Source organism: Arvicanthis niloticus, chromosome 6 (genome assembly GCF_011762505.2).
Source record: "Arvicanthis niloticus isolate mArvNil1 chromosome 6, mArvNil1.pat.X, whole genome shotgun sequence".
Classification (NCBI taxonomy): Eukaryota; Metazoa; Chordata; class Mammalia; order Rodentia; family Muridae; genus Arvicanthis; species Arvicanthis niloticus.
In genome coordinates this window covers 20,935,745-20,960,712 of record NC_047663.1, presented here as the reverse complement: position 1 = coordinate 20,960,712, position 24,968 = coordinate 20,935,745, and the positions used below count along the sequence as shown (strand labels likewise).

Below are 24,968 nucleotides of genomic sequence, written 5' to 3'. Positions count from 1 at the left end.
TCGTGCTAGTTTGCTCAGGCTAGTCTGAGATCTCACCTCAGCCTCTGAGGTCCTTGACAACACTACAGAAAAAGAGACAAAGCAGAAATTAAAATTACAGCCATGCTACTGGGCAGTGGTAGCGCTTCCCTTTAATCCCAGCACTGGCAGATGTTTGTGAGTTTGTGACCAACCTGGTCTACATGGTAAGTTCCAGACAGCCAAGGTAACTGTTTTGAAGCCACTCACCAGAAAATACAGGTATGTGGACAGTACTCTGGCGGGCAGGTGGATCTCTGAGGTTGAGGCCAGCCAGTGGTGCACTGTGGCACCATGTCAGAAGCATGAGAACACCTAAGGTGCTGGCTAGTACTGGGTTAAGAAGCTTTGTCCAGGGTACTGCCTTGTCATAGCTTGTCAGTGCTAACACTAGAGGAGGATCCATTAAGAGAAATTCTGGGGCTGGAGGCACCAGCAGCTCAACTGTTAGGAAATCTTGCTCCCTCTTGCTCAGGCTTTTGTTTCCCTGCTCCTATGTCACATAAGCCCACACACTGGTTTTAAAGTTAAGGGGCAGGATACTGAGCCTGACAATACCAACTCTAAAAGTCCTATGCTCCCATGCTACACAGTGGGTTCCCACACAAAACTTTTGGTTTTTCGAGACAGGGTTTCTCTGTGTAGCTCTGGCTGTCCTGGAACTCACTCTGTAGACCAGGCTAGCCTTGAACTCAGAAATCTGCCTGCCTCTGCCTCCCAAGTGCTGGGATTAAAGGCGTGCGCCACCACCGCCCGGCTACAATAAAACTTATATTTATGTGAGTATGCTATCATCTTCAGACACACCAGGAGAGGACATCAGATCCCATTACAGATGGTTGAGAGCCACCATGTGGTTGCTGGGAGTTGAACTCAGGACCTCTGCAAGAGCAGTCAGTGCTCTTAACTGCTGAGCCATCTCCAGCCCCGTGATGTGTGTGGTTTTATTGTGGCCTGCATGTATGTCTGAGGGTGTCAGATCATGGAGTTGTGAATACTGGGAGTTGAACCTGTGTCCTCTGGAAGAAGAGTTAGTACTCAACTGCTGAGTCCTTTAGTTTTGGTGTTTGAAGACAGGAATCCTCTGTATGTAGCTGTGGCTGTCCTGAAAATCACTCTGTAGACTAGGCCTGACTGGTCACAGAGGCCACCTCCCTGTTTGAATACTGGGATCAAAGATGTGCCACCGTTACCTGACTTTAATCACAGGCTTCTGGAGGCAAAAGCAGACAGATATCAGAGTTCAAAACCAGCTAGAACTACATTACTGAGTGCCTGCCTGTCTTGAAGTCTTGAGAAGGGCTAGGGAATCCTACCCAATGGTTTATGTTAGAATCCACTGCCTGGGGTAGTTAGTTGGGGCCAGTATTCCCTTTGCAGTCCCAGGAGCACAAGCCTGACTGCTTAGTTAGATTTGATGACTTGGGAGGCTCCTCCCAAGGGTGTGGCTGTATGCTCCGAGGCAGAATTAACAGAAACGAAAGTGGAAGTGTGTCTCAGACACTGCTGGAGGCTGAGACCCCAAGCTACCTCTGAGGGTTCAAGTGAAGACTTTAGTCCTTCAGAACTCTCCACTTCCAACCCTGCTCTGAAGCCTCAGCTTCTGTCAGCCAGACGTGAGAACCATGTCTGTGACCCTGCAAGCTGTAAGTGAGGGAACAGGAGTGTGAGGGGGATACAGAGTGCTCTAAGCTGAGAAGTGCTTAGCTCGGGCCTGCTAAGTCCTGGAGAGAAGTTGAGAGCTTAGGGTGCCTTGGCCTGGGGAGCTGCTCATTTACCTATTGTCTCAAAAGCCAGGACTCCTCAAGTCAGGATCTTGATAATTATTTATGTGGATATATGTTTTGTGTTTTGGAGAGAGCTGTGAATGGCAAAGACTTCTGGCTGTTCTAACACCAAAGGGAATGCTCTGAGGTATTTCCCAGCCAAAAACTCCCCTAGATTGCCACATCAACCTGACCATTGGTCCTCTCTGGGACAGGTGGTCTCCTCTTGTAAGTGCCTCTGACTGAGGCCACCTCGGATAGGCTAGGTTAAGCTGTGAACTCTGCCTGTTAGTCCTCTGGCACGGACAACTTCCATTAACTTTCCAGATTACAATTTTAAAAGGAGCTATTTGGAGCCAAATAAGGAACAGGAGCAATAAAGAGCAAACTTGCCTAGTTTCAGATCCTAGTTTCTTCAGACATGTTGCACTGGACCTAACAGCCTATCCAAAGTTTACAGTCTAATCCCCATTTCTTCACTTACTATATAGGGGTCTTAAGCTTTACAAGGATGCCTAGAGGGAGAGCTAGGGAGCTAGCTCAGTCTGTAAATTGCTTACCTTAAGATTATGAGAAGAAGGATGGTTAAGAGCACTAACCATTGCTCTTCCAGAGGTCCTGAGTTCAATCCCCAGCAACCACATGGTGGCTCGCAACCATCTGCAATGGGGTCTGATGCCCTCTCCTGGTATGTCTGAAGAGAGTGATGGTGTACTCACATGCATAGAATAAACAAATCTTTAAAAAATATATATATATGAGAAGAAATTCAGTCCTTAAGAACTGAGATAACAAAACAGTAACCAACAGCAACAAAAATAGCACAGTGGCATGTGCTTGCAATCCCTGCAGTGGGAACAAAGAGTGGGTTTGTTGGTGACCACCCAGCCCTACTGGACAGCCCCAGGTTAGTGAGTGAGAGACCCTGCCTTGAAAAGTATAGTAAGTAGTAGGCGGGAGAGATGGCTCAGCAGTTCAGAGTATGTGTTGCTTTAACAGAGAACCTGGCTTTAGTTGCCGCCACCAGCCTGTTGGCTAACAACTATCCATAACCCTAGTTCTAGTTCCTGGAGAGCTGATGCCCTCTTCTGGCCTCTCAAGGCACCAGGCACGCATGTGGTACACTGACATACATGCCAACAAAACACCCATAAATGTAGAACAATTTTAAAATATACCTTTTTTTTTTAAATCCATTTCTGCTAGAGAGATGGCTCAGCGGTTAACAGCGCTGATGATTCTTCCAGAACAGTGTTCCATTCCTAGGACTCACCTGGAGCCCAACGACTTTTGGTAACTCTATCTCTAGGGGATCTGGTACCCTTTTCTGGCCCCCTCTGGTACTGCATGCATATGGTACACAGACATGCACACAGGCAAAACACCCATACACATTAAAAAAAAAACAACAAAGGGGTTCAGGGGAGGAGGTGTGGGATGTAGAAAGGTCGGAGGGTAAACCAGGAGGGGAATAAAGTCTGGACTAAAGAAGAAAAAAATAAAATAACTGACTGACATAGGTCCTCTGCAAGAATAGCACATGTTTGTAACTGCTGAACCATCTCTGTAGCTCCTTGGGTTTTTTTTTTTTGTTTTGTTTTGTTTTTGTTTTTTTTTAAATTGCTTTAGAGCCCGGTAGTGTTGCCACACACCTTTATTCCCAGCACTTGAGAGGAAGAGGCAGGCAGATCTCTGAGTTCTAGGCCAACCTGGTCTACAGAGTTCTAGCACAGCCAGGGCTGCACAGAGAAACCCTGTCTCAGAAATGAACAATAACAGTACATTTGTTTTAGATTAACTTTTCTGAAAGATTTATTTTTATCTTTTATCACTATGCGGGTGTCTTGCCTGTGTGTATGTCTGTAGGCCACTTGTATGCCCTGGAGCTATGAAGGACGGCATTAGATTACCTGGATCTGGAGTTACGCTCGATGGTTGTGATCATCACATGGGTACTAGGAATTAAACCCTTGTTGAATTCGCTACATTTAAACCCTCTACAAGATCAGCCAGTGCTCCTTACTGCTAAGCTATGTCTCTAGCCCCAGGTTATTTATCTTATTTTATGTGTATAAGTATTTTGCCTAAATGTACATATGTGCATCATGGAGCCCTCATAGGTCAGAAGAGGGTATTGGATTCCCTCCAAGGAAGTTAAGGATGGTCCTGAGCCAACATGTGGGTGGGCGGAGGGAACCAAATCTGAGGTCTGTGCAAGAGCAGTCAAGGCTCTTAACTGCTGAGTCATCTCTCCAGGTCTGCCAATAATGTGTCTTTTAATCACTTCATAATCTTTACTACTCTGTGTGTGTGTGTGTGTGTGTGTGTGTGTGTGTGTGTGTGTGTGTGTGTGGTGTGAGCACACTTGCCATGGTGAGCATGTGCCAGTCACAAGACAACTTTCCGGAACTTTTCTCCTCCCACCATGAGATCTGGGGTCAAACTCAAGTCATCAGTCTTGTATGTCTTGTGCTCTTATCACTGAGCCATCTCACCTCTCACTGGCAGCTCCCCACCCCCCATTTTAGTCTAATGCCCTTTACCCAGCAGACAGGGGAAGTGGCTCAGTGGCTGCTGAGGACCTACTTATATGTCAGGTACAGATGGGACTCTCATTCAAGTATCACAAAATCACCTCCTAGGCTGGGGTGTAGCTCTGGGATAGAGCACAGTGCTTACCATAAGTCCCTGCTTCTGTCCCCAGCACAGAGATTGGGAGTGGAGGGGCCAGGGGAGGGGAGACAGATCACAGTGTAGCAACTTGGGCACTTGAATTAAGCAATTAACAGTTATACTCATCATAAAGACAGTGATCAGAGGTTCACGCAAAGATGAGTCGTCTACTCACAGTGGTCCGGCTTCCCAAAGAGTGCCACGCACTCAGTAGGGCGTGTCTTCTTTCACGGTTTATTTACTTTTGTTTTGCTTTTGAGGCAGAGTCTCACCATGTAGACCTGTTTGGCTTGGAAGTCTCAATGTAGACCAGACTCTTTGAGTTCCACCGGCCTCCCCAGTGCTGGGGTTAAAGTCGTGCTCCACCATACCTACCCAGGAAGTGCTCCACCACATCTAGCCAGGAAGTACTCTTTGAATTTTGATCTTTTCCATCCGTGGTGGTATATAATGTTATCTCTGCATATGGCAAGGAGTCACGTGGATGGCAGCTGACGCTCCCTGCCATGCTAAACCACAGCAAGTGAATTCAGAGGACTTCCTCTGTGTCTCTCACTCTTCTTCCTTCCTATTTATTTATGGGGACAGGGTCTGGATATGTAACCCAAGCTGGCCTCAAATTCAGTTTTCCTGCTTCAGCCTCCCTAGTGCTGGGACATCTGGTTTATTCAATGCATTTCTTAAAAGTATAATTTAACTTAATTATTTTATGATTCTCAGAAGATGTTTGGTTTTCTTTTTTAAGAAGCAAGCTTTTTTTCACGTGGTCTTTGGGAGCAAATCTAAATCAGGTGAAGTCCTTCCAGGATGCAAGAAATTGATTCCTGACCACCTTGCTATGAGTGGGACAGCTCATACAGTCATGAGCTCCAAATAAAATCTGGCAAACACAGGACCATCAAAGACACTTATTTCAGAAATGTTCCTGGTGGCAGCAACCTCTACTGTGTTCCAAAAAGCAAACTTCTTAGTGCCTTGTTGTTGGGCATGTACCCAGTAGGGGATCAGCTTACAGGGGGCTCCGGCCCTTTTTGGCTCCTGACCCAGGACCCAAATATTAATGCATTTTAGACTAACAGTGTTTTCTACTCACAATGGGCTTATCCCAGTGTGAACAGAGAACATCGGTACAAGGTTTACTCTTTTTTGTTGTTGTTGTTTTAAAGATTTATTTATTTATTTTATGTATGTGAGTATGCTGTAGCTATCATCAGACACACCAAAAGAAGGCATCAGACCTCATCACAGATGGTTGTGAGCCACCATGTGGTTGTTGGGAATTGAACTCAGGACCTCTGGAAGAGCAGTCAGTGCTCTTAACCACTGACCCATCTCTTCAGCCTGCAAGGATTACTCTTGTAGCATCTTTTATAACGGGAAAAGGCTTGGTACATTCCTGTATTTCCAGTCAGTGCTCTGGAGGCTGAGACAGGAAGATTGCTTGAGTTTAGGGTTAGGAGACTAACTAAAAACCTTGTATCCAAAACACCAAAACAAAAAAGAAAAATGAAAATGTGAGTGATCAATAATAGATTTAAAAAGATAAAATATTGCTGGACAGTGGTGGCACAGGTCTTTAATCTCAGCACTTGGGAGGCAGAAGCAGGCAGATTTCTGAGTTCAAGGCCAGCCTGGTCTACAGAGTGAGTTCCAGGATAACCAGGGCTACTCAGAGAAACCCTGTCTCAAAAACAAAACAAAACAGATAAAATGTTACATCGTAGGGACATGGCTCAGTGGGCAAGGTCCCTCCTGTGCAAGCATGAGGGCCTGGGTTTGAATCCCTAGAATGCAAACAAAGCTGGGCATAGTAACTTTTATCTATAACCCCAGTGCTCCAATGTAAAGGTGGTAGCTACAGACAGGAAAGTCCCCAGAAGTCCAGTGCTAGTCAGGTCTGTGCAGTGGTGACATTTGAGAGACCCTGTCTCAAACAGGGTAGAAGGAGAGGACTGACATCTGCCTTGTTCTTGTAGATTTCCACCTGTGTGCATGTGTACGTGCACAAACATATATACACATACACACACACCAGATCAACTGGTAGTACACACCTTTAATCCCAGAACTCAGGAGGCAGAGGCAGGGAAAATCTCTGAGTTTCAACGCAGCTTGGTCTACAGAGTGAGAATCAGGACAGCCAGGGCTACACAGAGAAACCCTGTCTCAAACAAAACAAAACAAAAACAAACAAACCAAAAAATACCTCCAAAAACAAAACAACAACAAATTATTTCTAAAAACCAAAAAAAAAAAAAAAAATAAAAAAAAAAAATACAGTGATTATTGGAACCACATCTTTGTGGGGAAAATATAAAACCACATCATCCCACAGGGATCCTGACTCATTGGTGTTATCTTACTGGTCCTCAAACACACTGTTTGTGACCTCTGAGTCACAGATATAAATGGGGACCTTTCCCTGTTCCTGAGCCAGCATTATATGGTCAAGTGCTAGCTTCCCTCGGCACCAAACAGAACAAACCCACACAGAGCGACACCTGTGACAGGCTCCTGCCCTGAATCATGCTTCATCTGTTGCACGTTTACTAATGCCTGTTTTATTCCAGAGACTTCTCTAGACATGAGGGATACAGAGGAGATCAAGACAGGGTTGGATCATTCCAAGTAATGATGACATTTTCTGGGCCAGTCTTACTGATCAGGTTTCCTAATGCCCTCCTGAGCTCTGCCAGCCAGTGGCTGCGCTCTCCCACAAACAAAGGTGCATTCATGGGTATTCTTCCCTCTCTGTTCTGGTGCTCTGTTTGGACTCGATCCAACGCACACCATCCTGAAAGACTGCTTGGTGTGTGGAAAGAGGAAAGCTGGGATATGCAAATTCCTTCTCCACTCTGGACTTCATTTCTTCACTGAGAAGCACTGAATTGGCAGAGCCCTCTGGCATCAGTCTGCCTGGCCGGATGACTTTTGACAAATCCTTTAACCTTTTTCGGTTTGTCCCAGTCAGGACAGGACAGTTACATCCATAGTGTTGTAACAAGAACTGAATGGTATCGTCATTTTGAAAGGTTTAGTTTATGGGTTGGGTAGCTCGTGCCTGTAATCCCCAAACTCTGCAGGCTGAAGCAGGATTGCTGTGAGTTTGAGGCCAGCCTGAGCTACATGGTGAGAAGTCCAGTTGGGACTATATATTACAGCTGAAGGAAGGGCTGGAGATGTCGCTTAGTTGGGTAGAATATGTGCTTGGGGAAGTCCTGAGTTCAATCCTTGGCCCTGCATAAATTAGGCGTGGTGGTACATGCCTGGAATTCCAGCTCTGAGGAGGCGGAAATTGGAGTTCAAGACCATCCGTGGCTTCTTAAAGAGTGTGAAGTGAAGCCAGCCTGGGCTAACTGAGATTTTTTTTTTTTTTTTTTTTTTTTTTTTTTTTTTTTTGAGACAGGGTTTCTCTGTGTGGCCCTCGATGTTTGAACTAAGGGCATGTGCCACCATGCCCAGCCTGCTACTTGAGACTTTTGTTATCAAAAGAAGGAGGTGAGGAAAAGAGGGAAGAAAAAAGGGATAAAAGGTGCTTGCTGAGCAAGCCTGGTAACCTGAGTGTAATCCTCAGAACCCACAGAGAGGGAGGAAAGAACGGACTTTGTGGGGTTCTCAGGGCTCCTCACACAAATACCTGTAGAAGGGAAGCAAACAGATGTAGTTCAGTGAGTATTCACGAGTCGTCTGGGGTGCCCAGCTCAGTGATTGTGTGCATCGTGAATGCCAGGTTGAAGGGCCAGGGTTCAATCCCCAGAATAACAAAAAGTTAGCAAAATAATATGAAGCCTTGCTACTTTAAGTCCTGGCTCCTTCTAGAGGATTCTGTTGCTTTCATCTCTTTACACCGGGATTGTCCTGCCCAGGGCCTTGTAGCAAGAGCTAGGCTCTGGACCTGGCTTGTGAATCAGTTGTAGCTGCTGCAGGCCCTCTGGATAGACTGGGTTAGCACCAGGTCAGGGAAAAGGGCTTGGGAGTGTTCGGAGATTTGAACATCATTTCTACTCTGGAGAGTCCAGACCAGCCCCCCTCCTCCAGGTTCTAGAAAGGCTGATGGCTGTTTTCTTATTCCTTTCTGCTCCAACAGGTCCTCTACAGTCTTCAGGAGGAACAAGCCAGGCTCAAGATGAGGCTGCAGGAGCTGCAGCAGCTCAAAAGGGACCGTACAGACTCTCCCAGAGACAAGGTCAGTATTCCTGGTAGAAAGGGGCTGAAAAGACCGATCAGTGGTGAAGAGCACTTTGCAGCTCTGGCAGAGGACATAGGTTCAATTCCTGGCCCCTACATGGGGCAGCTCATAACCACCTGTAACTCCAGTTGCAAGAGAAACAACAGCGCCTTCTTCTGGCCTGGATGGGTACCTGGCCACACGTACACACACGCTCGCACACGCACACGCACACGCACACACACACACACATGCACACACACACACACACACACACGCGCACACACGCGCACACACACACACACACACGCACACACACGCACACACACACACACACACACACACGCACACACACGCACACACACACACACGCGCGCGCTCGCACACACACACACACACACGCACACGCACACACACGCACACGCACGCACACACACACGCATATATGTCATTACTTATTTCCTTGCTATGTGACCTCAAGTACATTATTTGAACTCTTCGATCTGTTTTTCTCATCTGTGAAGTTACCTACCTCCCAGGCACGTGTGAGGACAAGCCAAGAGCTTTTATGTAAAGTGACTCATGTGATGTGTCTGTACCCACACAGTCCAGCTCGTCTATGAAGACCTTCTGCACTGAGCATCAATCAAACAGAATTGGGGGACACATTCTGCCCAGAAGGGAGTGGTGGGGACCTCTCCTACTCTACAAGGTTGTTGATTGCTTCCCTCTCCCAACCTCTAGATCCCATTCCCGGTGCCTGAAGTCCCTCTAGTATTCCTAGGCCAAACTAAGCAGGGCAGGCAAGTGCCCAAGTCTCTAGTTTCTAACTTGAAGATCTGCTGCCCTCTGCCTGGAGGTTCTGCTGTGGTCACCTTTGATGACCCTAAAGGTTAGCCTTGGTGGGGGCGATGCCTGGGGGAGGTCATCAGGTTTCCCAGTACTGACCCTGTCCCTCCATCCCCAGTGGTTGATCGGTTGCTACAACAAAAGGAACACAGAGTTGACATGGAGGACTGCCGGCTGCGGGTGCAGATCCAGCCCTTGGAGCTGCCCGTGGTGACCAACATTCAGGTGACAGAATGGCAGGGTTCTCCATGCAATAGGTGGGATTTAGCATTTGGGTCCTATGGATGAGGGGGCCAACTGAGCCTGCTGTGTCGTGCTAGGTGTCCAGCCAGCCAGACAGCCACAGGGTGCTAGTCAGCGGCTTTCCTGCTGGACATAGGCTGAGTGAAGAGGAACTGCTGGACAAGCTGGAGATCTTCTTTGGCAAGGCCAAGAACGGAGGTGGGGATGTAGAGACCCGGGAGATGCTGCAAGGGACTGTCATGCTGGGATTTGCTGATGTAGAAGGTAAGGGTCCTGCAGAGGAGGCAGGGGGTCAGGGTGCATGAGACTGGAGGAAGAGAAGCCTCTAATGCCAAAGGCCACCCTTCCCTGTCTCTCACAGTGGCCCAGAACTTATGCCAGATTGGCCAGTTCAGAGTCCCACTGGGTCGGCAGCAGGTCCTTCTGAGGGTCTCTCCCTATGTAAGTGGGGAGATCCAGAAAGCTGAGGTAAGTGAAGGTGGTGCCAGGGAAGCATCTACTTGTCAGAGGGCTCAGGGGCCCCCAACCCCTCCGGCCTACACAGGAGCCTGAGCTTCCAGACCCCTCCCATGTTTTTGTGAGATGTTCCTTGTTCGAATCTCTGCTCCCCACTGCCCTGCATCCCCATCAGCCCTCGCCATTTCTGTCTCTTTTTATAGATCAAATTCCAGCAAGCACCTCATTCAGTGCTGGTGACAAATATTCCTGATGTCCTGGATGCCCAGGAGCTGCATGACATCCTGGAGATCCACTTCCAGAAGCCCACCCGTGGGGGCGGGGAGGTGGAGGCCCTGGCAGTTGTGCCTTTGGGGCAGCAGGGCCTGGCTGTGTTCACCTCTGAGTCAAGCTAGGTCTGCATGTCCACCTGCTGGGGACTGGGACCACTTTCTGTCTAATGCTACCAAGAACAGTCAAAGTGACAACCTGGTGTGATGATGGTCTTTACTTGACAATAGTTGAAGGAGCCTGGCGTGATGATCTTCTTGATACTGGCTCTCCTCTCTCTCTCTCTCTCTCTCTCTCTCTCTCTCTCTCTCTCTCTCTCTCTCTCTCTCTCTCTCTCGCTTTTGAGAAAAGATTTCTCTATATATTCCTGGCATTTCCTTTGTAGACCAGGCTGGCCTGGAACTCAGAGCTGCCAGTCTCTGCCTCCACCTGCCACCACCACCGCCCAGCTCTCCAGCAACTCTCAAATACAACATTTGGTCAGGACTCAGGGTTTGGCTTTTTATTGACACAGACACAAAGGCAGCTGTGGTAATGGGGTGGGGGTGGGGGACACAAAAGCAGAAATCACACTTCCTACATGGAGGCCTCAATTAGACAAGAGGCTGGATCCCTCCTTCCACGCTCCCTCTGACAGTGGCTGGAGTAAGCTCGGTAATCCAAGCTCAGAAACAGCAAGTGACCCCCACTTAGCCTCAAAGGTCCCCACTTTGGCTCCAGCAGCCCTGGTCCTTTTAACCAGCCCAGGAATTCCCTTGCCCAAGCTCCTTCTCCCCCATCAGTGTAAACAAAGTTTGGGGCTGACCAGCAGAGCTGCCTCCAGGCTCTGGGAAGGCAGCAGCCTCCCTAGATAGCAAAGGAAATGTGCTTGGATTCTCACTTTGGTCCCAGAATAAGACCCAGCAGTGTCTCCCAGAACTCTGGCTGGTCCATCTTACTGCCTCTTTCTTCTCCACCACTGACAGAGACAGGACAGGCCACAGACCACAGTAAAAGCAATTGATCCCCAGAGGCTAGAGCTGCCCCCTAACCCCCCGACCCCTGGCACATACACAGATTTTTGGCAGTGTTGGACTGGGGAGGAGTAGGCCTCAGCTCCACCAGGACGAGGAAGGCACTGGGGAGAAGGGTGGAAAAGGAGCCAGAGATAGGGCTGCCTCCTACACACACACACAAGCACAGGTTTTCCGATGCTAAGGCACTGAGACAAATCCAGAGACCTCAGTGAAGAGTGGGGTACCCAGTACCCCTCCCAGAGCGTGAGCTAGGGAGTCTGTCTGATTCCTGCCCTTGCTATAGGAGGCAGCAAACTGGAGGTGGCAGAAGTCTAATTGTGCTTACGACATTGGGGACCGGAGACAAGGTTGATACTGATCAAATCCAGGGGCAGGCCTCTTCGGCCTGGGTTGCATGGATACTAAGGAGACACAGGTACATGCTGGACTCACTCACACAGATTAGCCCCACATCCTGAGCTGACACGAAGATTCTTTGGGTGGGGGTGGGGCAGGAGGGAAGATGAGGCTGAGGTGGAAGCACACAGGATAGGGCAGGGAGGGACTGGCTAACCTTGGCACAAAAGCAGCATGGCAGGCCCAGGGAGAGGGTGAGGGGCAGGAAGCAGCCAGCCTCCTGCTGACCCTCCCTGTCCCCTTTGCAGGGCCCAGACATCCAAGTGGTCACTTCCCAACCTCTCCTGAGGGCAGGAAGGGGGAGGAGAGCCCTGAGCAAAGAGCAAGCTCAGAGCAGGGAGGCAGTCATCAGCAGAGACCTTTTCTGGGGGACAGAGGGAGGGTAGAGCATCATGACAGGATGAAATGTGAGAGGCTGGTGGGCAATACAACAGGGCTTCCCATCTTCTCCCTCCGGCTCTCCAGGGCCCTCAGCCGCTGGCCCTAGGTCTCCTTTTCAGGTCCAGGAACCAGGAGGACTTTGCCTACATTCTTCTTCTCCTGCATCTGCCTCATGGCATCAGCCACCTGGAGAGACAGAGAGGACCATTCCTGATGCTGTCTGCTCCACCTCACAGAACCAGGCTAAAGATGGCAGCTCCCATCTGCCCCCGGGTCCTGTCCTGAGGACCTGGGCTCTCTGAGTCTGACTCAGACTCTTGTTATCATCACACTCACCTTCTCGAAGGGCCAGACTGAGTCAATGCGGGGTTTGATATGGCCCTGATTGTACAGAGCCAGGAGGCGGGTAACCACTCTGCTAATGAGCTCCACCTCACCGTCCAGGTACCCCAGGTGGAAGCCACACACAGCTCGGTTGGCCTGCAGCAGCTGCAGAGCTGTCACACTGAACTGATTCCACCAGGTGCGGGCCATGGCCATCAGGTTCCGCTTGGGACCCGTCAGCAGGTTGGCCATTCCTAAGGGACAGAGTGACACATCCTGTGATCCAGCTGCCAGGAACATCTCTGTGTGCCTGGATCCAGATCTGCCTAGCTCCTTGATCTCCTTGCTAATACTCAACACACACACACACATGCCTTTGAGATGACTTTATGCCAAGCTTGGCAATCAAAGTTGCCTTGGAACCCACATGATGGAAGAGAACGAAACTGTCTCCTGCCAGCTGTCCTCTGAATTCCACACGTGCACCATGGCACCTATATGTACACACTCAAGAAATAAATGTCAAAAACTAACAATGCACAGCCAGGCGGTTGGTGGTGGCGCACACCTTTAATCCCAGGTAAATCTCTGAGTTTGAGGCCAGCCTGATCTACAGATTACGTTTCAGCACAGCCAAGGCTACACAGAGAAACCCTGTCTCAAGAAAGGAAAACAAGGCTGGAGAGATGGCTCAGTGGTTAAGAGCACTGACTGTTCTTCCAGAGGTCCTGAGTTCAAGTCCCAGCAACCACATGGTGGCTCACAACCTTCTGCAATGGGATCTGATGCCCTCTTCTGGTGTGTCTGAAGAGAGCAACGGTGTACTTATATACATAAAGTAAATAAATCATTTAAGAAAAAAGAAATTAAAAAAAGGAAAGGAAAACAAAGCAAAACCAACAACAACAAAATTCTACACACAAGGGCTAGGGATGGAGCTCAGTGGAATGGTTATCTACCCTGAACTGCGGAAGTCAGACGGATGTGTGGTGTAAGCCTGAATCTCAGCATTTGGGAAGCAGAGACAAGATGAGAAGTTTGAGCCCACCCTTGGTTATATAGTAGGTTTGAAGCCAGCTTTCTATGCTGAAACCTTACCTCAAGAAACAGACAGACATACAGACAAAAAAAAAAAACAAAAAAACAAAAAAAACTAGAGAGCCAGATGTGGTCGTAACACAACATTAATTCTTAGGAGAGAGAGGCAGGTGGCTCTCTACGAGTTCCAGGCTAGCCAGAGCTTCCAGAGCTATGTAGTGAGATTCTGTCTCCCCCTACCCCCAAAAAAGGGAAGAAAATGAGATGGAAGATTGTACCCCCCAGATATGGCACCCCATTCCTGTCATGTCAGCACTCAGGACATGAAGGCTAGGGTGGGAAGAATCAGGAGTCCTTGGCAAAGAACGAGAGCACACATGCTCTCTCCCAGAATTGCTCTCATTTTATATTTACATTTTGTGTGTGTGTAAAGTAGGTTTTAGAATAAATATCCAGCTTGCCCAAGGAGCCCAGGTGCTGCTGTGGGAAGCAGGCAGACTGGTTGGTTTTGCATCAGAAATGATCCCCAAATAAGAGTACAGAATTACTATGACTCACACGAGACTTATGAAAAAGAGTGAGTGGCTGTCACCCAGAGGCAGCGATCCGTTCAAATATCCAGGACCCTTCCAAACCCCGACCTCACTCTAGAGCGCTGGACTGACTCTCCATTCCTTTGAAATTCAAAGGCTCAGACCCCTGTATCCCACCTTATTGGTGGGATTTTCTATCTATTAATTATTATGAATTAGTCCCATCCTCCTGCCCCATGCAGCTTCTCTGCATTTGATACAACTAACAACTCACCATAAGTGACAACTTTGCCCATGGGTTTGAGAAGGTGGTAGCCCTTGGCAGTGTCCGACCCACCAAGAGGGTCCATGACAATATCTACTCCTGTCAAAGAGAAAGGCCCAGGGGGACAACCCATGAATATCCACAGATCTGGAGACCCCTCGCTCCCATCTCCCTGTGCTGTGCCAACCTCCCCACTTCTGGAACCTGCCCCCACCTTTGGGGGAGATCTTTTTGATCTCGTCCACATAGTCAGTCGTGTGGTAGTCGATGGGGTGTGTGACCCCGTTCTCCTTCAGCACCTCGTGCTTGCTGGCTGAGGCTGTTCCAAACACTGTCACGTTCTCCACGGTGCGGCATAACTGCAGGGCTGCCATGCCCACGCCACCTGCAGCAGAAGCGGGCACAGGGGGCACTTAGGTACTTAGTCAGTTCTTCACTTTCATTGTGCCTTAGCTCCTTTCTGGAAGAACTGGAGTGACAGAGACTGGACAGGAGATGATATGTGGTGTGGGGGGCGGGGGGGGGGGACGTGATGCTAAGAACAGCAGGCTGAACCTGGTGTCTGAATGTTACCACAGCAACTATACTGCAGAGGCCTCTGGGTTCCACAGGCCAGGCAGTCTGGTGTTGCCATGACAACAAACCAGATAGGCTACAGAGAGGGGCCTGCAAGGGAAATCAGGTCGGGTGAAAAAAAAAAAAAAAAAAAAAGGAAGGGACCTGTCACCTGCAGCCATGTGTACCAAGACGCTGTGGCCGGGTCTTAGGTTGCCGAAGTCAAAGAGAACCATGTAGGCGGTGATATAATTGACCAGCAAGGCAGCAGCTTCCTCAAAGGTCATGGCCTCAGGCATCAGGAAAGTCTGGGCTGATGGCACAGTTACTTCTTCCTGCCACATCCCTGACCGGTTCAACACCATCACTCGATCCCCTGCCTAAAAAAAAAAAAAAATAAAAAGGAATGTCAGGTGATCACCCATTCATTTACCCACAGGTGCCTGACTGACCTTTGCCTCATCCCCAGACCCTTGGAGATGAAGCAGCAGACACAGCTGGTTGTAGCATTAACAGCATCACCTCCTGAGTGTTCATCTAGTGCTTCTCAGGGCAGCGTTCCATCAATCCTCACCTCAGCTCTGGGCTGCCCTTATCTCCACATAACAGACCATATTCTTCATTATTGTGTAAGATCCCTGAACCCAAGAAACTTACAGTTGGAGCAAGCGTTAAGTATCGTTAAAGAGACCAAGCTGCTTTGATTGCAAAAGCGGGCTCCGCCATTTTAATGACAACGCAGCCATGAGCAAATACAAATTATTTAACCAGTTTTAACCAGTTTTCTCATCTGCAGGAGGGGAATCGTAAGATCTCTAATTAGGAAAAAACAAAACAAAAAAAAAAACAAACCAACATTCAGTGATAATGCGACCCATGTCATGTGATTAATACTCAGTAATGTTAGCTAACAATAATGACAGTAATAACGCAAGGAGAGGAAGTCAGCAGATAACTGTAGGGAGAGGGCTGCACATAGCGAGGGCCCTTCCTCGGAGCAGGTAAATGGCTGGGTGTGACCCGCCCAGAGGGCTTGTTCAGTTGTATACAGGCTCACATTGGCAGCCCTAGAGAAAACAGGTACCCAGACATGGAACACAAACACAGCCTGATGCTCACGAAGAGCAGCCAGATTCCAGCCACAGGAAAAGGAGCTGTCTTTCATTCCCAGTCGCTTGCAGGAGGGTCTCTCTGCAGGAGTAAAGGGACAAAGACAGAAGAATCTCTCCAGTTTAACAACTCCGCAATGAGTCCTCCTGGCTCTCTGAAGACCATGCAGGGGGAAGCGTGGGTGCTGTCCTAGACAGGGCTTATCTTAGCTCCTTACAGGACATTTAGGATCCACAGGGTAGGAGAATGAGACCCCTACACAGGCTCTTTTACATGTCAAGTCTCCACATTCCACTGGAGAGGACACCTTTTCCGCGAGCTCTGGCCTGGGGAAAGAAGCCCCAAATCTCAAGTCCAGAAGACAAAGTAGCAACCCAAGAAAGCTAACAACAGAGAAAGCCAGCAGGACAACTGGCCAGTCCCAGATGTAATCCAGAACAAGTATCACTTAATCTGGCTCATACCTAACCTTTAGCCCTCCCAACTCAGGGCCCTGACCCCTCCCCAACTCAGCCACCAGCAGGGTGAGAAAGGCCTTCCCACAGAATCCAGGCTCTTACTGCAGATTCTTGCCCGAGGCAGGAAATCCTGTATTTACCAGGCGGAAAGTGTGGGGAGGAGTGGATAGATGGGTGGCCTCCAGCAGTAACACGAACTATTAACTTCCCCTCCCACCCCCTACCCTCCAAAAGTCCTTTTAGCACCATCCAAGAGCAGGATTATTTCTAAGTCAGGGCAAGGGTGTGACCACAGCTGGATTCACGAAGAACGACTTTAAGGAGGTGCTATATTCATGTTCAACAAATGCGGCAAAACCAGCAGGTTAGCCAAGGCTAGACTCAAGACTGTTTTGGAGTGGCTTCTCCTGAAGGTGCTGGATTTGAAAGGAAACTCCTAAACACATGATATAAAGAGGCCTCAATCGCGATCTCTCAGAAAGCCGGTCATCTTTAAGTCTCCTGTGGCGAAGGTTATGGCTGCGATTAATGATAAACGAGAAACAGACCGGCAAAGCTGGGCCAACCTGCTCAAGGTGCCACACCTCCCTACCCTAGTCCAAATGGACTCCGCCTGGATTTCAGAGGCTGGGGTCCTCTGAAAGGGAGGAGGAGCGGTTTGGACCGGAAGTTCCGAAGGGTAGCCCTGGGTCGTGGCCTGCCCGCTGAGTCACTGAAGAAGAGATGGAGTTGCAGTCACGAGAAAGCAAGCCCAAGACAAAGATGGGAGACTGATCCCGCCTCCCCCACGGCAAATACCCGAGTAGTAGCGTAAGGCCCGTGGCGGTGGGGGAAGCCAGGCTCTCTGGGCTCCATGATGGGTGTGTCCCCTCTGGCCCAGCTCGGGGAGGGGCCGTCATACACCCCCATACACCACGGGGCTGCATGTGACTAGCGCTCTGGCACGGCCTCTGCGCCCCCGCCTAACCCCGGCTACATAGCTTCTCAAAGCTCCCTCGGGAGGGAAAGGGGGAGCTAGCCAGCACTCAGAGTCACAGACCACAACTGCCCCGGGAGTGTTTAGTGGGCAGGGGTACAGGTGTGGTTTTACTAGGGGGTGGGGGGGGGCGAGTAGGTCATCCTGCGCATGCGCCTGGGCGCCTTATTGTTTTCCCCCCAACTCAGCTTGGGGCGGCGGCCACTCCTAAAAAAAAAAATGCTTTGGGAAGGGGCAATAACATTGTTGCCAGTTCCCAGTCAATCCTTTTCCCAGGAGCCTCAAGACATAAAATTGCTTTCCATGTGTTCCACGTTTAGTCCACCCGCGTCCGTGCTGGCTTCCCGGCCCGGCCACACCCCCGGCACGCGCCCACTCCTGCCCTGCTGCCGCTCACCTTACGGTCGCCGACACCCTCGCCCACGGCCACCACTACGCCCGCGCCCTCCATGCCGGGGGTGACCGGCAGAGGCGGCAGCCGGTCGTACAGCCCCTGGCGGCCCATGAGGTCGGCGAAGTTGAGCCCACAGGCTCGCACGCGCAGCGTCAGCTGACCGGGACCCGGGGCAGGGGGCACCGCCGGCCGGCTCTGCAGCTTCACCTTATCGTAGCCACCGAAGCCGGTGAGTACCAGGCAGCGCAGCGGCGGCGCCGAGGCGGAGGCCGACGCTTCGGGGGCCGGTGGCGGCTGCGGGTCGCTTGCCACCTCCACTGTCGGGGGCTGCGAAGGCGCACCCTCCCCGGCTCCGGTCTCGGTCCCCGCCCCGGCCTCAGCCGCCGCCGCCACAGTGGCCGCCTCGGCTGCCTCCCTCTCCGCGGACATGGCTAGACTCCCCGACGTGCGTTCCCAGCTGTACAGACCCGATGCACAGCTGGGGAGGGCGGGACACGCGTCAGGAAGAGCGCAGGCTACGGACACCCGTGGGTGGGGCGGGCCTTGCTCGGGGGTGGAGCTTCGCGGGAGGACTTAAAGGGCTAGGCCCTCTGCTGACCGAGCTGCGAGGGTGCGAAAAGACTAGCGGTGCAGGTGGAGGGTGGTGGTGTATGTGCCTGTGACTGATAAGCATGAGGAGATTCTGGGCCATTCGGAGTCTAAGACTTGATTTATTCGTAGAAAGCCTTATACGAATTAAAGTTGTCCTGGCACAGTCTGAAGGATAATTTAAAAATCTGAGTTTATATCAGATTTGGGGAGCTAGTCACCTGTGGATCAGAACCTTGTGAAATTGTGCTTCAGGTTTAACTCTAATAATGTATTAACTAATTAATTATTTAGTAATAAGCAGAGTTCATTCACTGTGTTCTTGCCGTGGTAAACTACACGCATGTGAACCTCTAAGACAGGATCTCACCATGTAGCCTTGTCTGGCCTGGAGCCTGGAACCTGCCATGAATACAAGGCTGACCGTGAACTCGCCGAGATCTGCCTGTCTCTGCCTCCCAAGTGCTGTGGTTAAAGGCATGCGCCACCACCTTCCCTTTTCTTTCTCACTTTCTTTTCCTTTTGTTGGTATTGAGGATAGAACCCAGAGCCTCATGAATGTAGCTCTACTCCTGAATTACATCCTAACTTAACAGTTTTGGGTGTTGATTCTGTGTGTCTGTGTTTACTTCTGTGAAATAGTGATGATATTGCATGCTTTAGTTATCTTTACACGGTTATTCAAAATGAGATAAAAATAAAACGAACATCCTAGATTTAAGGAAATGCTTTGTTTGTTTGTTTTGAGACAGGATTTCTCTATTTAGACCTGGCTGTCCTGGAGCTCATTATGTAGACCAGGTTGGCCTCAAATTCAGAGAGATCTGCCTGCCTCTGCTTCCTGAGTGCTGAGATTGAAGGCGTGTAGCACCATACCCCGCTAAGGAAGGATTTTTTTCGTTTATTTATTTATTTATTTATTCATTCATTCAAATCGCAGCCCCCCTCTTTTCAGCCCCCAGGCTTCTCCCTCCACCCTCCTCTAGGCAAAAGATGTCATGCAGATGGCAGTTTGATTATTGTTAGTCTGAGATGAGGCTGAAATTGGCTTTAGGGGCTTAGCTCTAGCCCCAGCAGAGCTGACTGTCAATGTGTTCTACCAAAACGTCCACCAGAGGACGCAAACGCTCCCCTAAAACTTTCCACTCGGTACTTGGCTAGAAGAACTTAGTCCACGCTTTTAGGTTGGTCACGGGCCTAGATCCCGCCACCCGTCGTTATGGAGATGGAAAGCTATGATGTCACCAATGTAGGGTGGGAGTGCTAGGGTCTGTTATTTCCCCAAGCTCTACCTGGACCCGAGAGTGGAGGAGGAAGACAAAAATCAAAAATCCTTCCTTTCCTAACATCTCACGCCCCCCTGTGTTCGGGAAATAGATTGCTGCCGCCGCGCGTGTCCGCCGCACTAGCACACCTGCGTGCACGCGTGGGCACACAGAAGGCTCAGGCCTTGCGCTTGTCTATGTAGCTTCGCAGCCGACCCTTCAGAACTTCGCCCCCGGTCTGCCCCGCCTCCACTCCCGAGGAACTCAAATAAACGGGGCTCGCTGGCCACAAACCCTCAGGCGCTCCTGGGGTCACAGCTGCGCGCTAGAGTCCGACTCGCCCCCCGATCGCCCTCCTCTCAGGCCCCGCCCCACCCCGGGTCCCGCCCCTCGGCGGTGCGGGTGGGAGGCGGGGCCAGAGGTGCGGCCCGCGGGCTAGGGGCGGGGCGGAGGGGGCCCGCAGCCCCGGGCGGGGGCTCGGCGCGGGCCCGCGAGATGCCGGTGTCGGCGGCCCGAGAGGCTGCAGCTGCAGCGGCGGGGGAGGAGGCGGCAGAGGCGGCGGCTGTGCCCGGGAGGGGGGCGGCGTGGGGGGCCGGCGCGTAGCCGGGACTATGGAGGGGCAGAGTGGCCGCTGCAAGATCGTAGTGGTGGGGGACGCGGAGTGCGGCAAGACAGCGCTGCTGCAGGTGTTCGCCAAGGACGCCTACCCCGGGGTGAGGAATTGGCGTCTGGAGAGAGGGGCACCGAGGCTGCGGGGAGTGGGTAGTAGGGGCCCCAGGGGCCGCTGGAAACCGGTACCAGGGTAACCAGGGACGAGAGAAAGAGGCTCAGAGGAGGGGGAAGGAGGCGTTGGGGGCTCTGAAAGGACTGCAGAGGATTGGAGTGGAAGGAATCAAGGAACGCGGTGAAATGGATGGGGCTTAGGAGAGTCAGAGGATCCGGGAGGGCGCTCTGGGAGAATGTCGGAGGTCCCGGGCATCCGAGAGGGAAAGAACTAGGGGCTAAAGGGACCCCGAGGGGGCGGGGGGGGGGTCTGAGAGTCTAGCTAGGATTCTGTGGAGGTGGAGGCAGCAGCTCCCCGGATCTTCCCTTAGCCCAGCCTCAGACCAACTTCTGTCTAGGGACTGAGCTGGACCGGGTGTCGAAGGAGGAGGGCAGTTGTCAGGGTGAGTACTGGAGAGAAGCTCTCATTTTGACCCATCTGTGTCTGCAGAGTTATGTCCCCACGGTGTTTGAGAACTACACTGCCAGCTTCGAGATCGACAAGCGCCGCATTGAGCTCAACATGTGGGATACTTCAGGTAGCCGAATCTCTCGGGGTCACCCTGACTGCCAAGGTCCCTTACTCTAGCCCCTCCCTTGGCTGGAGCCTTAGATTCCAGGTCAGCTAGACCTACATCCAGTTTTAGAACAGAATATCAATTTCTGTTTTGAGCCAGGGAAACTGAGGCAGAGTTTCTTATGCTTGACAGAAACCATGTTCTAAAGTAGAAAGCCTAATATCAGCCCTGCAGCTGGGTTCTGCTTACCCAAGGAACTTGGAAAGAAATGACTTATTTTGGACCATGTTTCTTAGGAAATGCGGCTGGGTTTAGGAGAGCTATTTAGAATTTCTGGAGTGGGGGACAGTGGTGGAAAGTAGTTTTTAAAATTTATTTATTTTTCCTCTAGACCGAACTAGAGTCCCAGGAGAACAGGAACGCTCGTTCCCTGTCCTTCCTCCAACCTCATGGGAAGGGTTTTTATTTTTACTCGGCTCCCTGGAGGACTTTAGAAGATGTGTCATCAGAGCGCAGAAAGCACGCACAAAATTTTTCAGAATAGGGGTAGATTTTCTGAGATTCTTAAAGGGCTTCCAAACTCCAGAAGATTGCAAATCATCAGTGTTAGATCAGAGAGACCCATAAGCCATTTCACACTCTGCCTGCTCTCTGCGAGACACACTCCGGGATGGGTTTTAAAGACCACTGCTTCACTTTTTGCCACCAGCATCCCTTGACCACGGTCACTTGAGTCCCTGATTCCCTTCCCAGCCTGCCGCCCACTCAGATTGCCTCATCCGCTTACTTTCTCTCTTCCTCCAGGTTCCTCTTACTATGACAATGTCCGGCCTCTGGCCTACCCAGACTCTGATGCTGTGCTCATCTGCTTTGACATCAGCAGGCCAGAAACACTGGACAGTGTCCTCAAGAAGGTGGGAGTCTGGGGAAACGACTGAGGAGATTAGGCACGCAGGGCATGAACCTGGAGGAGGGAGTGACTGCATCACTCCATCAGCCTGGTAGTGGATGAAGCTGTTATCCCTCGGCTCCAGCCCCATGTCTCCGACCTACAAGTCAGTCCTTTGAGCTAGAAATGGTCCTGGGGCCGTAGGGTCTGCTTATCTGCCTTTGCTCTCTCCTTGGCTGTGGAAGGGTTGTGAATGGCGATTCTGGGCTTTGGAAAGCCCTGTGGCTGGCTGTCCAGGCCATTGTTTCCGCAAGTCCTCGGTGAAAGTGATGGAAGTGCTAGAGTCAATCGGACTCCTCAGTTCCCAGGCAGGGGAGGGTGTGGTCGGTCTGTTCTCAGGACGGAAGTATGGGAAAGGGGAGTGGAAATGCGCAGGCTGACAGACAGCCCCGGAGTCCTCATCAAAACCCTCTTCTCCCCAAGTTGCACGCTGCTCTGATCTCTACCCAAGACCAGCTTCCCACATTAGTTCTTACGCAGGAAGGGCTAGAAGGATAAGGGATTTCTGTGTGCGTGGAGCAAAGCTTCTCCCTGTATCTCCCTCCACCCCTCCATAACTCTATTTTTCACCCCCAACCAGTGGCAAGGAGAGACTCAGGAGTTTTGCCCCAATGCCAAGGTGGTGCTGGTTGGCTGTAAGCTGGACATGCGGACTGACCTGGCCACTCTGAGGGAGCTGTCCAAGCAGAGACTTATCCCTGTCACACACGAGCAGGTGAGACCTCTTCACCTCCAACTAAATTCCCACTTAGACTTCACACCCATGCCTGGTTTTTTTGGTCCCTGATTTTTGCCCTAACCTCTGACCCTAACCTTTAATTCTTCCCCAGCCCTATCTGATCTTCACCCCCTAGCCCACAGCCCTCACGCTCCTTCCCAAACTAAGGCCTCTGATTTCCACCCATCTGCTGCTTTTCCAGGGTACTGTGCTGGCCAAGCAGGTAGGAGCCGTGTCCTATGTTGAATGCTCCTCCCGGTCTTCAGAGCGCAGTGTCAGGGATGTTTTCCACGTGGCTACAGTGGCTTCTCTTGGCCGCGGCCATAGGCAGCTGCGCCGTACTGACTCTCGCCGGGGACTGCAGCGATCCACTCAACTGTCCGGACGGCCAGATCGGGGAAATGAGGGCGAGATGCATAAGGATCGAGCCAAGAGCTGTAACCTCATGTGAGGGGTTGCAGCGGGGCAGAGAGGGAAGAGGGCTGGGTGAGAGACACGGTTGTTCTCCTGTGTGCTCCTGGACTTTCTGACCTCCTGACTCTGGCTGGAAGGGCAGGGCAGGCAGAGGAGCAGTTCTGGTTGGAGGAGCTAGAGCACAGAAGGGTGTCACCCCTCACCCCATTCTCCACATCCTTACCCCCTTCTCTGCTGCTAGCTGAGAGAGCTAACAGGATAGGCATGGGGCACGAACTTGGATAAGGCAGGTGGATAAGTTCAGGAAACCAAGCAATGACTTTGGTTGAGTCTCCTATATAAAGAGTATCTTCCTTGCTCACCCTGGTCCCCATGTCCCATCTGCCAACCCTAAGGAGTGTCCATTTGATGACCTTCTCTCTGTCTCTCCTCTCACTTCCACATCTGTTCTCGTACATGCTAACCTTCAGGCAACATGCACTAAATTTTAAAGCAAGAAGTTCTTTCCTCCCATCAACCCACCAACCAGTTCTAGCTCGCCCCTTCCCCCCCAGCCCCGCAGTCTGCAAATAAAGCCCATGACCATGGAAAACAGCTATGGACTTAGTTTTGTTCTTTTCCCCCCACCCCCAAGAAAAGCAATTTACCAGTGTCCTCTCCCACAGAGAAAGCACAGGAAAAAAAGCCATATACTACAGGATAAAGTTAGGAGCCCCGGGGGTGGGAGAGCAAAATACCTTGGGACTCTTCACTCTAGTTACTGTGAGTGGACAGCCCTGGGGGAGGGGGACTTGAGTGTACTGATGATGTACAACTGCTCGGCATGACTGAACCTGGCTGGGTGTCCTGCTAGCATGGCAGAGGGCCTGCTGAAGTGGCACAAGCCCCTTGTTCACCATCTCTGCCCTGGCTTGGAGCCTGCGATGCTCTAGAGATTATGAAGACAGGAAGGCATTGAAAGCCTCTACATCACTGAATCTGAACCCTGTATAAGGTGAAGTTTCCTAAGGGGATGGTAACCCTTAGGGTCTCCTCAGGGGTCCAAACAGGGGCTCTCCCACAGTTCTGTCTTGAGCTCTGTAATGATTGGTGGTGGTGGGGAGCATCATCTGTAACTGAGAGTCACCCCCACCCCAGCCCTTGGCGAATGAAAGCTGGTGGAGGGGATGGCCTGAGTACTTGTCAGCAAGGACAGTACTGGTCTGTTTTCTTGGGAGTCTGGTTTCAGATTGTCCTGTATTCCCTCCCTGGCTCTGGTCCCACTGGCCTCTTTTTAGTGACATTCTCCCCCAGGAACCGGCATTGGCTCTCCCCTCCCCCAACTCTACCCATCCAGTTCTCCCAGACAGGAGAGAAGGAAGGTGGGCCTTACCCTCCTGTCTGCTGGGACCTCTTGAGTACCTTATCCCTCCCTACACTCACTAAGTGTGCACTGCACTAATGGTGCCATATACTGGATTGAGAGACGAAGACAGTCTCTGAGCTTCTGGAGGCTAGCCCAGTAGGGAAGTGAGGAACCCTAAGTGTGGACCAGTCGTTCTCAACCTTCCTAATGCTTTAACCCTTTAATACAGTTCCTCATGTTGTGGGTGGGGACCCCCAACCATAAAATAATTTTCATTGCTACTTCATAACTATAAATTTACTACTGTTATGAATCATGATGTCAATATCTATTTTCTGAATGTCAGAGGTGACCCCTATGAGAAAGTCATTTGACTCTTAAAGGGGTGGTGAGCCACAGGTTGAGAACTGGTATAGACGGTACCTTGGCTGAGGGACCCTATACACATACAGGCTGCTGTGGGGCTCCCTGAGCCAGTACGTCCTGAGGGAATTGGCTGGGGCTTGGGGAAGGAAGGTAC

General features: G+C 50.9%; 3 protein-coding genes across 4 annotated transcripts; 2 read left to right on the top strand and 1 right to left on the bottom strand.

Annotated features, from left to right (window-relative positions):
* Window positions 1–1,480: 1,480 nt before the first annotated feature.
* On the top strand, window positions 1,481–10,640 carry Ifi35 (interferon induced protein 35). 2 transcript variants are annotated; one of them, XM_076935761.1, is made up of 8 exons: window positions 1,482–1,664; window positions 7,864–7,955; window positions 8,545–8,643; window positions 9,370–9,517; window positions 9,593–9,699; window positions 9,795–9,981; window positions 10,079–10,185; window positions 10,377–10,640. In XM_076935761.1, the coding sequence occupies exons 3-8, from the start codon at window positions 8,584–8,586 to the stop codon at window positions 10,566–10,568; spliced, it is 801 nt and encodes a 266-aa protein (XP_076791876.1). In that variant the 5' UTR covers window positions 1,482–1,664; window positions 7,864–7,955; window positions 8,545–8,583; the 3' UTR covers window positions 10,569–10,640. The 2 variants fall into 2 exon arrangements, with proteins under 2 accessions (XP_034360870.1, XP_076791876.1); XM_034504979.2 differs by lacking the exon at window positions 7,864–7,955 and having other exon boundaries at window positions 1,481–1,664.
* Window positions 10,641–10,930: 290 nt separating this feature from the next.
* On the bottom strand, window positions 10,931–18,406 carry Vat1 (vesicle amine transport 1). Its single transcript, XM_034504978.2, has 6 exons — window positions 17,893–18,406; window positions 15,124–15,331; window positions 14,611–14,781; window positions 14,406–14,495; window positions 12,573–12,814; window positions 10,931–12,422 (listed from the first exon to the last, which is right to left on the bottom strand). Exons 1-6 carry the CDS (start codon window positions 18,316–18,318, stop codon window positions 12,339–12,341), a joined length of 1,221 nt encoding a protein of 406 aa, XP_034360869.1. The 5' UTR covers window positions 18,319–18,406; the 3' UTR covers window positions 10,931–12,338.
* Window positions 18,407–20,286: 1,880 nt separating this feature from the next.
* On the top strand, window positions 20,287–23,697 carry Rnd2 (Rho family GTPase 2). Its single transcript, XM_034508098.2, has 5 exons — window positions 20,287–20,455; window positions 20,956–21,043; window positions 21,827–21,936; window positions 22,552–22,686; window positions 22,892–23,697. Exons 1-5 carry the CDS (start codon window positions 20,354–20,356, stop codon window positions 23,138–23,140), a joined length of 684 nt encoding a protein of 227 aa, XP_034363989.1. The 5' UTR covers window positions 20,287–20,353; the 3' UTR covers window positions 23,141–23,697.
* The last annotated feature ends 1,271 nt before the right edge of the window (window positions 23,698–24,968 follow it).